This window comes from Gossypium hirsutum, chromosome D08, assembly GCF_007990345.1.
Source record: "Gossypium hirsutum isolate 1008001.06 chromosome D08, Gossypium_hirsutum_v2.1, whole genome shotgun sequence".
Taxonomy (NCBI): Eukaryota; Viridiplantae; Streptophyta; class Magnoliopsida; order Malvales; family Malvaceae; genus Gossypium; species Gossypium hirsutum.
The window spans coordinates 13,974,537-13,986,987 of NC_053444.1; the positions used below are offsets into that span (position 1 = coordinate 13,974,537).

Genomic DNA, 12,451 nt, shown 5'->3' on the forward strand with positions numbered 1-12,451 from the left:
AAATGATGAATAGGGCAATAAATCCTAACACTATTCCCTTTTAGTTCTATTTCAATAAGCAAAAAAGTTACTGAAAAATAAACTTCGAGGATACAATGAAGTCCAATGGCTAAGCATTAAGTGAAGTATAACAAGAACAATTTTTTTTATAAAGAACTCCTATAGTAATTCTTTATAGAACAATACTTAAATATTAGAACATGGAGGACAATAAAGAAACCTTTTCTTTTTCTGAATTTTTGGTGTCTTAATATTCCTTGCAAATGAAATTTGCCTCCTATTTATGGAAATTCTTATATTTTTTCATAAAGACATATCTATTCAAATGGATAATCACAGTTTTTTTTGCAATAAACATCATTATTTAATGGATATCTACTTGAATAATTATGACTATTTATTAATAATCAAGTAACATAATTTTTAACAACAACATACAACTCAGCATTATAAATAGTAAAAATTCTTAATTGATAATCAAGTGACATAATTTTTAAATCACTTATAACTTATTATAAATATTTTGAGAATGTTACACCATTCAATCTTATAATTCCATTTAACTTTCTTAATAAAATGCCTTTGTAATTTTTTTCTTGGGTAAATTACACCAACAGTCACTCAATTTTGGGGTAGCAGACAAAACAATCACCTAGGTTTCATTTCAGTCATTCAACTTTGGAAAAATAACAAAACAGTCACAAACATTATTGAAAAGTGAAAAATTAGTCACTCATTAACATTTTCCGTCATAGGCTTAACAGGATAGTTGACGTGGCTAGTTAACTAGCTGATGTGGCCTGTTAACTTACCACGTTGGACGAGTAGTTAAAGGGCCAAATTGATCGATTATTAGACATACGAACTTACCTCGAATTAGTACGTAGACAATTGATCGATTATTCCACTACTTTGTCTTTTCCTCGATTTAATTCCGAGTGTTACTTTTCTTGATCTATATATAGCAAATTTAACTAATTTAATTCACATTCTACTTAATTCAATCCAAAATTCATATTAGGGAAAAATTATCATTTTGCCCCTATAGTTTTGACTTATTTACAAGTTAGTCCCTAGGCTCGTAAAATGAAATTCATGTAATTTCATCCACATCTAAGCCTAGTCAAATTCACTATATGCTTATAGAAGCCCACACACTCCACAAATTCACATATTTAACACACAATTTTCATATTTCATAATTTAACCACTAATTGGTAATTTCATTAAAATTCCTTTAACAAAAGTTGTTTATTTAACAACAAAGATTCATTTTCTTCTATTAAACTTCAAAACCCTAACATTTTCATCAATGTCAAATCTCAAACTATTTAATATTTTTGCAAACTCGTCCCCTAGTTAGCTAGGTTAAGTTACAACGATCCTAAAAACATAAAAATCATCAAAAACGAGCTTAAAAATCACTTACATGCAAGGGTTTAAGTTGCTAAAATTTTGAGCTCTCCAATGGCTATTTTCTTGGTGAAAAATTGGTGGAAGATGAAGAAAGAATGAAGCATTTTTTCTTTTGTTTTATTTAATTTACTATTAATTACCTAATTACCATTTTACCTTTACCTAACTTTAAAAATACACAATTACCAAGCCATGCACATCCACTAACTCATTTAATGGTCTAATTACCATAAAAGTATCTCCACTTTAAAGTTCTATAGCTATTTAACACCTTTAGCTAATAGAACACAACTTTCACACTTTACGCGATTTAGTCCTTTTTTACAAATTGAGCATACCAACGATAAAATTTCTTAACAAAATTTTAATACAATAATACTATCATGCTGTAGAATACAAAATAATATTAAAATAAATTTTATGACCTCAGATTTGTGGTCCCGAAACTACTGCTTCGATTTTACTAAAAACGAGGCGTTACAGTATTGCTGCATGAAACTTAGTTCATATTTTTAGTACAAATCTCCGGTGAGGAAAATCTCGAACACACGAATGGAACTCGAATAGAAAAAGAGAAAATAGGACAAGGCTCCAAGGTGTATATCAAGCCACTATCTTTAAGGTTATATTCGCCCCCACCTATCTTCGGTGTGCAAATGAGTTCCAAGCAAATTAACCTCAAGGATACAATGAAGCCAATGACTATTTTCGTTTTGCATTGACGAGAATAGTCTACTAAGCACTAAGCAATGTATAGCAAGAAACTCAATTTCTACAAAGAATTTCTGCAGTAACTCTTTATAGAACAATCTAATAATATTAGAAAATGAGGAATGATAGAAAGAACTTTTAGAACTTGGTGTGATTTCCAAATGAAATCTCATTCCTATTTATAGGAATTCTCATGTCACTTCATAGAGACATCTTTCAATAAGTGTTTTTATGAATAAATAAATAATAATTATTTATTTAATTTTATAACTATTCAAATAATATTGTCTGAATAGTTATAATTCTTTTTCAAAAGTCAAATAATATAACTTTTGACCAATTGACCAAAAGATTTATCTTTTGATTAATTACACCTATTCATTTATAGTTATTAGAATACTATAAATATTTGAAAATGTTCCAACACATATCTATGGGATCTCACTTCTTTTTAGCAGCCTCTCCAGCCATGGTCTGCAATGTGGGCAAAGTCACAAGTAATAGACAAAATAAATTTAAAAAAAAAACAGAAAAAAAAAACACCCCAATTACCTTCTTTACACCTCTGACTTTTTTAACCCTGTTTTTCCTTTCCTTCATTCGCTTTCTAGACTTTTCAACCTTGGTATCAAGTCCATTCTATCATCGGAAGAAAAAAATTTCAAAATCAATGCACAAACTGCTTATGTGCATTAGCACATGCACTCAACTTATGCGACGAAGGGCGTTGGCCATGGAGGCATCGGTGCTGTGGAAGAGTAGTCATCTTTGAGTTCCCGGATTTTGACCCTTGGGAATCACTGGTATGAAGCTCCTTCCATTTTCTCTTTTTCTCCTCTTTTTCTTTTCTTCTTCTTCTTCTTCTTATCCATTTCTTCTCCGTTCTTCTTTTTCTCTTCCTTCTTTTACTGCCCAGGGCTCTTAAATAAGCTTAAGGTTAAAAAAGACTGTTTAAATGACAACTAGCCCACCGTTAAACGCCATGTCACTTTTTCATTAGGTCTGTAACGGAAAATGGTTAAAATGGACTATTTTGTTATTTTTTCAAAGTTGAGTGACTAAAATGAAACTTAGGTGACTGTTTTGTCAACTACCCTAAAGTTAAGTGACTGTTGGTATAATTTACCTTTTTTTTTTTCTTAATCTATATATAGTTCCAAGACTGACATAACTTTTATGCTTGGAAATTCAAATTTGAAAATGGAGGGCTAGGATTAGTTTCAAGTTGTTACATCTATCACCAAATCAAAAGAATGATACAACAAAAGCAAGCATAAGTTGTATGGTTCAGTTTCAGACAGATTCAATACTCCCCTACTTCAATATTGTATAAAAAAAATATAAAATTTTGGGTGAATAAATTGCACCAATTAAGATTCCATAATAGTAAAATTGTTAAATAGCCTATTACATTGAAATATAGTGTTGAGATGCATTATATACAGCCTAAAGGGACTCGAGTTGCCATAGAACATTAGAAGTACAGGTTGCTATTCACTTTTTCTTTATCTATTTTGACCCATCTGAAGCTCGAAGGTGGACAAACAAAATATTATTGTAGCCCTTGGAAATCCTGATCTTGTCATCATTATATCTGCAAATGCATATTTAGTAAAGGTAATTAATTAATTACGCTACCAACTAGACATCCAACCAAGTAGCATATGTTATTGGAGTCATCTTACAGAAGCTCCATATTGATCTTGGTCTCCATTTCCAAAGGGTACCCAAATGGACCACCAATCAGGGCTGCATCGTCCATTGTAACATCATATGTTTTTGTGCCTGATTTGCTGCATCAAGCAATTTGTGTGATCAAGTTTTAGACTAATTAATTAAACGGTAATTCATTTCTATGTTACTCGAACTCAAACTAGTAGTGCGTGTCAGATACATGTATGTGTGCTACATGGATATGTTCAGTTATTTCCCAAGTTTTTTTCATGTATTTATAGGGTTCTTGAAGTGGCCGTATCCGCGTACCATTAAAGTAAAAAATCTAAGTAAAACATTTCGATGAGAAAAAGACAAATAAATAAAACATTGATTTTCGATGAAGGGGGAACTGCAGAACTTATAGTTCACAGAAGAAAGCAACAAAAAGACAAATAAATAAAACATTTGAAACATATTTTACATCTAAATATCCAAGTCACATTAGCTTTGCATTGTCGTTGTCTTCGGCTTTTGAGTAAGATAGGTTGAATAATGCCTCAATGGCATATAACTGGGTGCTAAAATAGGGAATTTTGAAAAATAAGAAACTTCTGGCATAAATTGAAGAGTCTCTTAATGCAGTGTCAATTCAACATTTGAGAGTACAAAGATAAGAATAGATGAGCTCAATATTGGCGGGCGATATCTATTAGTTGATCAATAATGGTTACCATACACGTCAAACATACCTGATGTCTCTATATGTATGGTAGCCTATCCACTTAAGTAGGGTTTTCGAAATGAAGTTTGGACTTGGCTAGACTTCTTTCTACTTTAATTTTCTTTAATTTTTTCTACATTTGGGTGTAGCAGAGTTTCTGAAGCTGGCTATCATATCGAATGAGATCTATATTATATTAGATGTTTATATTCCAAGGTCTTTTGCCAAAACCTTTTACTAGTTTCATGTTTTAAATTTTTTTGTTAGATCTTATATTATACATTCCTATTTGGCAATTTGCATAGCTAGGAAATATATATTCATGACCTACCTACAATTACGACAGGGCCATGTATGTCCTGGGAGACATCAGTCTTCATTATTTATCTTTGGCTAAACTAGTGAAGTAGAATGAAGTACAACTAACCTGAATTTGGGAGCTAACTTTTATCATTTTGAATTTGGACCAAAAAAGAAAAAAAAAAATTATCCTTTCAACACTAAAGTAAAGTGAGAGACTTACACAAACTTGCCAATCATGGAGAATCTAATCCCAGGTAAGATGTTCACTAGAAACTTCATTTGTTCATTCTTGACAATCTAAAGCAGTTGCAATAAAAGAGAGAGCAACTGAATTACTCTAATGAGGCAATTCCATAAAAGAGAGAACTACCAGCAATCAAGGCATCATCACAAAGCCAAAGTTATTAACATTTATACGTCACTTACCTGACTGCCCATAAGACCATTGCCGGCATTTTCTAGCCAACTATCTGTTTCTATCTGCAACAATATAGTCAGGGCTAAGGTGAGCAAAGAACGAACAAGAAGCAATTATCCAAAGAAAGAACATGACTACCTTTATTTAATTCTAGATGAAGCACGCATACTATGGTGGGAGTGAACATATGAGGCAAAAGGGAAAGAAAAAACACTACTCATTATTTTAGGCTCTTCCAACAAATTTATGGCTTAGATGCCGGAGGCGTTATAAATAAACCTGTGAGCTCCATATCATCTGCCATTCTCCCTCTAAGAGTACTGGTTCATCTTTAGCCCCACTCTTGCTTAAGGAGATAAACTCATCAATTGCCTGAAAAGGTAGAGGCATGTAACAATTAGCAGAGGAAGGTTACACAACATGATAGTACGAGCTCTCTCCAACATTATTGGAAAATCCTAAAATTATTATTTTACCTCTTCAACTCCTGTTCCCGTGGAAATAGCTGCTAACAACTTTTGCCTAGGATCAGTCCTCTTTTGAAGCACAAATGTAGTGCCCTGCACTACAGAGACATTGCTGGACTTCCTTAGTAAAAACTTTATCCATAACACTCACTTAGAAAAAGAAAAGATGAAGGTAAATAAATGTCGTCACCTTATTTCCTCTTGAAATACGGAGATTTCCAGAATGAGACAGATATGTAGTGTCTAACCAGCCCTTGGCTTCATCTCCAAGAAGTCTAAATGGGACTGGATATGGTACCTTAAATGGTAAGAATTTAAATGAAAAGGCAGCTGTGTCAAACTGGAAGAGGATCCGTTTTCCATCTTTTATTGATGCTGCCGCCTATAAAAGGAAAATAAAATGAAAAGTTAATCCATGAGAAAAGCTGAGGTCTGCCCAATCGAAACTTAATGTCTGCAATATTGCAGACAAGAACACAAGAAATAAAGTACCTTATGGCATTTTTATGGACAAATTGTTTTCAAGCAGCTCAAAAAGAAAGCAACTGAAGTTGCTTTCTCCTTTGATAAATTGTGATTCAGAATCCATAATCTCCTAGAAGAGGCATGTAGTTACCAAATGCTGATTCCAGTATCTGTTATATGAAATGTTATAGAACCAGTTTGATTTCTTTTTTTTTTCACTGTCATTTAACCTATTTTTAAGGACACGGATTATATCTAAAGAGTACGGGATACGAGTGAGTCTCATCCACCTTATAATATCTATGTTAAATAACGCTGGGGTGAGTGTCTGGTCCAAGTATTTGTCCGAAACGGATATACTTAACTTTTTCAAAGTTATCTTTTTCATATATTTGGAGGATAATGCACTCATATCCATGTTTGAATGTGTTAGATGTGAGTACTAGGAAAAATGAAGAGTCTCTGTAACTTAGTATACTAACGAAGTTTGACTTAAGAGGGGGACGTGGCTATATGCAGGGATTTAAATTGCGGTCGCGGTCGCGTTTTCGGTCGCATTGCGCTTATCGCGGTTGCGGACATAACGGATGCTATTGCGGTCATTGCAGGTATCGCGGTCGTGAATTTTACATTACTTATTGTGTATTGCGGGTATAGCGGGTTTCGGCAGTAGCGGTTTCGGACGGTGCCGTTACCGCTATATAACGGCCGCTATTTCGGTAACGGACCGCTATTTAAATCCCTGGCTATATGGTTATATATGCATCTAAGTTTACATGCACCGAACCCTACTCAAGTGACCTTGGTACACATCTAACTACGAGAATATTAATGGCATTCCCCTTGTCCAAGGATGTTACATTAGCTGGAATATTGATATTTCAATTCAAACAAGGATTGAACAGATAACTAAGCGAATGTCGCTCCTTTATTTTGATTTTCTCAGCACCATCTATGCCAGTTTTGTGAAGTACGGATGGACAACGATTTTCTTTCTTAAGAAATATATCTAAGTTATCCGCCCTTTGTCAGGTCAAAAGATAATTTCATGAGAAAAATCTCTTTAAGCATCAAATAGATAGACATTATACAGAAAGCAATGTATGCAATTCCACAACTTGAGCAAGCCAGGGTACTAAAGAGCTACTTTTTTCATGTCTCATGACATTTCGTCTGCACATAAATAATTCAAAAAATGAACTACCGTGATCACTAGAGATAATGAAACCATACCTCTACTTTTAGTTCACCTATCCAGTCAGAAAATTTTACGATGTTGGAAACTCGTGGATCATTTGTCCGGAGATAAACCTCTTGAAATACACTAAAAAAGTCAACCCCAACAAATGTTCTCTACAGCCAATAAAAATCACATCATTGAAAAAAAAAATAGAAGAAAAATTAAGGGAAGACAGACTAACCTAATTTGCATTATAGTATCCTCAATTACTGCATTTCAAAGAGAATAACTTTCATTTTGCTTCTAAGTCAAATTTGTTAATTAATAATAAAAAAACTCATTACAAAGATGAGCCACACCCATTACAGGAAACAGGACACCTCAAATGCATCTCTTGCCTAAATAAATACAGAAAGGAAAGCCTAAAGCAAATCAGAAAAATACATATTAATGATCCAATCTATTAGCAAACAGATGAATCAAAATAAAAGATAATTAACAGGCCCAACAACACACCAACTCCTAAACAAGATAACAAGCATAACCACCATACCATGAGCATACCTCCTTGTCAATACCAACTTTTGCAAGAACATTCACCATTCAACTACCTTCTCACAGCATTTAAACAGAATTGATAAACAGAAACTTCATTGCACTAAAAGTTATCTAAAATAGTTCACTTATCCCCCTTTCAAAATCCTTGGCTGAAGCAACATTGGACTCCAATACAGCCACACCCCAAGCAAACATTTGACAACCTCAATTCACAGGGTCATCAAAAGAACACCCAAATTATTCATACTCCTATTTTATCATATTAAAGCTATCAATGGAACGCCATAAGCCTCCCTTCCCTTTCATGATTTTCAAAGTTTCTTCCTATAAGCCCAAAATAAGTTAACCACAAGAAAGTCTAAAGACAGTCATTTCTACAATTTTGGCAAGCATAACCGGACTTAAATTTTAAAGGTCAATTCCTGCCTTGGGAAGAATATAAGTATGCTATTTAAGAATTCTAACTTCACCAGTACAAAACAAAAGAAACTTATTTCTGAACATGTATAGACACAGAAGAATAGATGAAAATCTTCCAAGGGTTAAGCGGTGTTATCCCACATTAGTCAAATCTTGAGTTGCATGTGGTGTCATATTCAAGTTGGATCTTTCCATTTATAATCAATTGGCTCTAAATTTGATTCTTAACAAGGTATTAGAGCCTAATTCTTATGTTGTTTTTACATGTTACACTTACGTGTATGCTTCTCTGTCTTTGCCTACGAGTATGTTAAGGTGGTGTAAGGTTATAGGTTGGATGCTTAATATAAAGCGAATGAGTTATAGCTTGGATAATATAAAGATGAGTTATTGGAGAGCCGTAAAGCAGAGAGTTGACGACTAACCTGAATTGGGGAAGCTGTGCCAGGCCTAGTCGTAAACATCAACTGCCACCGACCTTCAATTAGATCAGAGCTTGTCTACAGGCAAGGAAGTAATCATAATCACAAGACCATATTAGAATTTTTCAGTACTAAAATTATAAAAATCTAAACACTGTCCCAGCAAATACTACATAAACAAGCGTCCATTTTAATTCCCCACTTAAAACCCAACATTTTTGGTCGATATTCAGAAACGCCAATAATTTCGAAGAAGAAAACTGACGGGATCTCCCTCGCCGTCTTGGCCTTCCAGAACTTGAACTGCACGCTCCACATCCTTCGGAAATCAAAACGAAAGTCAAATATAATACTCTTAAAATTCAAAGTGATGCAGAGATTAAAGAGCAAAATGGGTGGTCAAATGTTTTTTGTACATTGAGTTGCTGAGGAGAAGCTGATTTGCCTCTGCCTTGGATCCCAATGAGTGCGTCGATAAGCTGCTTTTCTTGGTCTGTAAAGGAAGCCTGTTGTTGCTGTTGTTCATTCACAAGAGAACAGCGACAAGTGTGGAGAGTCTTGCGGATCGAATGAGTTGCAGAAGGTTTGAAGTTGAAGAGCTTTGGAGGGGAGTTTAAAGCAAGGTTTCTCTGCAGGTTCGATGGAGGCCATAGGTTCAGATTTTCTATTAGAGCCATAAGTGTCTGTGTTGACACTGCCTAGTCTGCCCTGAGCAGTTTGTTCCGTTTTGAGAGGTTGAGGTTTATTTGTAATTTATCCTTGCAGATCGGTTTTGCAGTTTACATTACACTTGGCTTATGCCCATTGGCCACGTGGAATTAAGCTATCAGTTCCCTCTGATTTTCTTTATAGAATTAACAAAACTTTCCATAATCTTACAGCAAGCTTTAAATATGAGCATAAATGTGCATGCTCAAACTCACATATTTTTTAATTAATAACAATATCAATATTAATTGAATTAAGATTCAGTCAATAATTTCTTCTGATTTTTTTAATGGCTCAATCGAGTCTATTTCGAGAATGGACTCTGTAATTTCAATTGGACATTCGTATGGGTGGCCATGGGCGGGTTTAGGTAAGTTCGAGTTAAATTATTTTGGGTTTAGGTTTTTTGATTTTGAGTCTTTTCAGGTTTAATTTTTGTTTTTTTATTTTATTTTATGTTTAGGTCTTTTCAGGTTCGAGCTATTTCAAGTTCAAGCCTTTTTGAATTTAGATTATTTTGAGTTTAGTATTGAGTTTGTTTCAGTCTTGGATTTGGTTCGGGTTTATTTTTCTTTCAATATAATTATATATATCTACATATTTTAAATGTTTACATCTCAATATAAATGATTGATTTATTATAGTTTAATTAAAATTAAAATTAAAATTTGTTATTGTTACTAGACCTAATTATAAGCTGAGTCAGGATGATGTAGAATTTTAAGCCCTCTTTCTAGGCCCGGGTCTAACTTGAAAAATGAGCCTAAATTTTTGTCCAAGCTTGATCCGCATAAAAAAAATGCTAAACCTAAGCTTCACTTGGCTCGACCGTAATAATTTTTTTAGATAAAAATAAATTTAAAAATATAATACATTAAATTTATTAAAATAAATATTTTCCAAAAAATTGAAAATACAAAAAAGTATAGCCATATGATTCGGGTTGGGTTGGGCCTAGGTAAAAAATTTTGCCCAAGGCCTGACCTGTTCAGAAAACAGACCTTATTATTTGTCTAAGCCCATTTTCGGGCTTATATATATTCCCAAACACTCCCACTTTTCGGATGGGCCTTCAGACTTAGGCGGATAGCTCGACCCATGATCAGGTCTAATTGTTTACTTGTTATCATAAAAATTAAATAATATTAATTTATTATATAAAATCAATTGTGTTAAATAATTTTATTATAAATATATCAAATATTACAAGTTAATTATATTGGATTTTAAATTAGTTGATTAGATGAACTTGGTTATGAAATAATACATTATAATTTGTATTATTATTCACTATGAAATAAATAAAAAAATTAACAAATCAAACGAGTTTCGCATAATGAAAAAATTTTATGTTTACAACAAACTATAGTTTGACTTCTATTTTTATTATCAAAGACACTATAATTTGAATTCATATAAAATTTGAGAATATATAATACTAAATAATAAAATATAATATATTACTTTAAATTTTAAAAGACATGACACTTTCATGTATTAATATTTCATGAATTAAATTATATGTTTTACTTATAAAATTAAAAATTAAAATTTTGTTAACTATAAAAAAAAATTTTATTGGGACTGACAAAAGTTTAAACCCTGATTCTTTAAAAAACCCTAATTTTTTCATATAATAACACAAAACTTTAAACTCTAACGTAACTTTTAGTTTTTATAATTTCTTTAATTTTTTATCAATAGTTGAAACAAAATATGTCACTCGATAAAAAAAATATTTCTTAGATCTAAATAATCTAAAATAGGAATTAATTATCAAATATAAATTTATATTCCAAAAATTAGAAGCTAAATACAAGGACAAATAATTAAAGAAAACTAATATCATAGAGCTTTTGGTGTTTGTAATAATGGTAATCTCATTCTCAAAAAATTACTATTTCATTATATACAAAATAAACAATTTATTTATTAAAATTTTTTTAATAAAATTAATAATTAAAGTTTTTATAAAAATATTTAATAATGTTTATTTTTTTATTACTAAATTTGAGTTCGAGTTTGAGCCAATCTCGAGTTTAGATTTTTTTCAAGTTCAGGTTTTTTACTTTTTAATCAAATCGGGTTTAAAATGAGTTTGGGCTCAGGTTTTTTGGTTTGAGTTCTCGAGCTCAGCCTCTTATAGAATTAAGCATTTGTGCGACTTAGAAAAAAAATTTAAGGGAGGGGACTTGTGTCATAGCCCATGCACAAAGTGCTGGAAAAAAATCCGATTTGAAAATGGTTTTCTTGCATAGCGAAAAAAATAAAATTTTGAAAACCGACCTAGTTTGTGATATTTTGGATTAGTGAATCCTTGATGTTTCCCTTTCTCTATTTCGAATAAAACCATAAGCACTTCTGAATGTTTTCCATTTCTGTTCATTCTGTTCATTTTGATTAAAACACGCAATTCATTTTTGGTTTCAATAAGCTAGCAGAGGATCGATTGAACATATGTAATTAGGGCTTAAACTATTTATAATTAAGTTTCAATTTTTCGTCTATTAATTATAAACTAATTTAGTCACGAAGTCATACAACTATAGTATTGTGACCGAGCTCTCCCTAACGACATACCGTGATGAAAGTAGCTATTCAGTGTCTGTCCAATGACCTTGTCATAAGTCTGTTACCCTTATAGGATATCATTGATCTCTTTGGGATAATATCCGTTACATCTTCCTTCATGAAAAGCCAATCATTGTCAAATAGTGATCAAGTCATTCATCATTAAGACGAACAACCTGTGGCCACATTTACTTTTCATCAACCATGTATTGCTAATGAGAGGATATCATGTACCCATGTCTTGGGCTATGAATTCCATAGTTATGAATGACGGTACATACTTGACATTCCGTCAAATATAGTAGTTAATTTGGTTCAATTCCACACTTAAAGAGTTTGTTTTCTATGCAATTTAGGATTTTATGTTTCATTTTCAGTACTTAGACATTGGGATAGAATATTAATAAAATAAGTGTTTTTTTAACACATTTTGTA

At 32.4% G+C, this 12,451-nt stretch overlaps 1 protein-coding gene across 3 annotated transcripts; it reads right to left on the bottom strand.

Moving 5' to 3' along the window:
- Window positions 1-3,488: 3,488 nt before the first annotated feature.
- LOC107914340 (probable plastid-lipid-associated protein 12, chloroplastic) lies at window positions 3,489-9,554 on the bottom strand. Of its 3 annotated transcripts, XM_016843233.2 has the most exons (11): window positions 9,154-9,554; window positions 9,003-9,056; window positions 8,741-8,815; window positions 7,391-7,510; window positions 5,883-6,074; window positions 5,702-5,785; window positions 5,505-5,597; window positions 5,234-5,287; window positions 5,028-5,104; window positions 3,813-3,920; window positions 3,489-3,721 (listed from the first exon to the last, which is right to left on the bottom strand). In XM_016843233.2, the coding sequence occupies exons 1-11, from the start codon at window positions 9,412-9,414 to the stop codon at window positions 3,637-3,639; spliced, it is 1,203 nt and encodes a 400-aa protein (XP_016698722.1). In that variant the 5' UTR covers window positions 9,415-9,554; the 3' UTR covers window positions 3,489-3,636. The 3 variants fall into 3 exon arrangements, 2 of the variants coding, with proteins under 2 accessions (XP_016698722.1, XP_016698730.1); XM_016843241.2 differs by lacking the exon at window positions 7,391-7,510 and having other exon boundaries at window positions 9,154-9,467; XR_001688793.2 differs by lacking the exon at window positions 5,028-5,104 and having other exon boundaries at window positions 3,637-3,721; window positions 9,154-9,467.
- Between the last annotated feature and the right edge of the window lie 2,897 nt (window positions 9,555-12,451).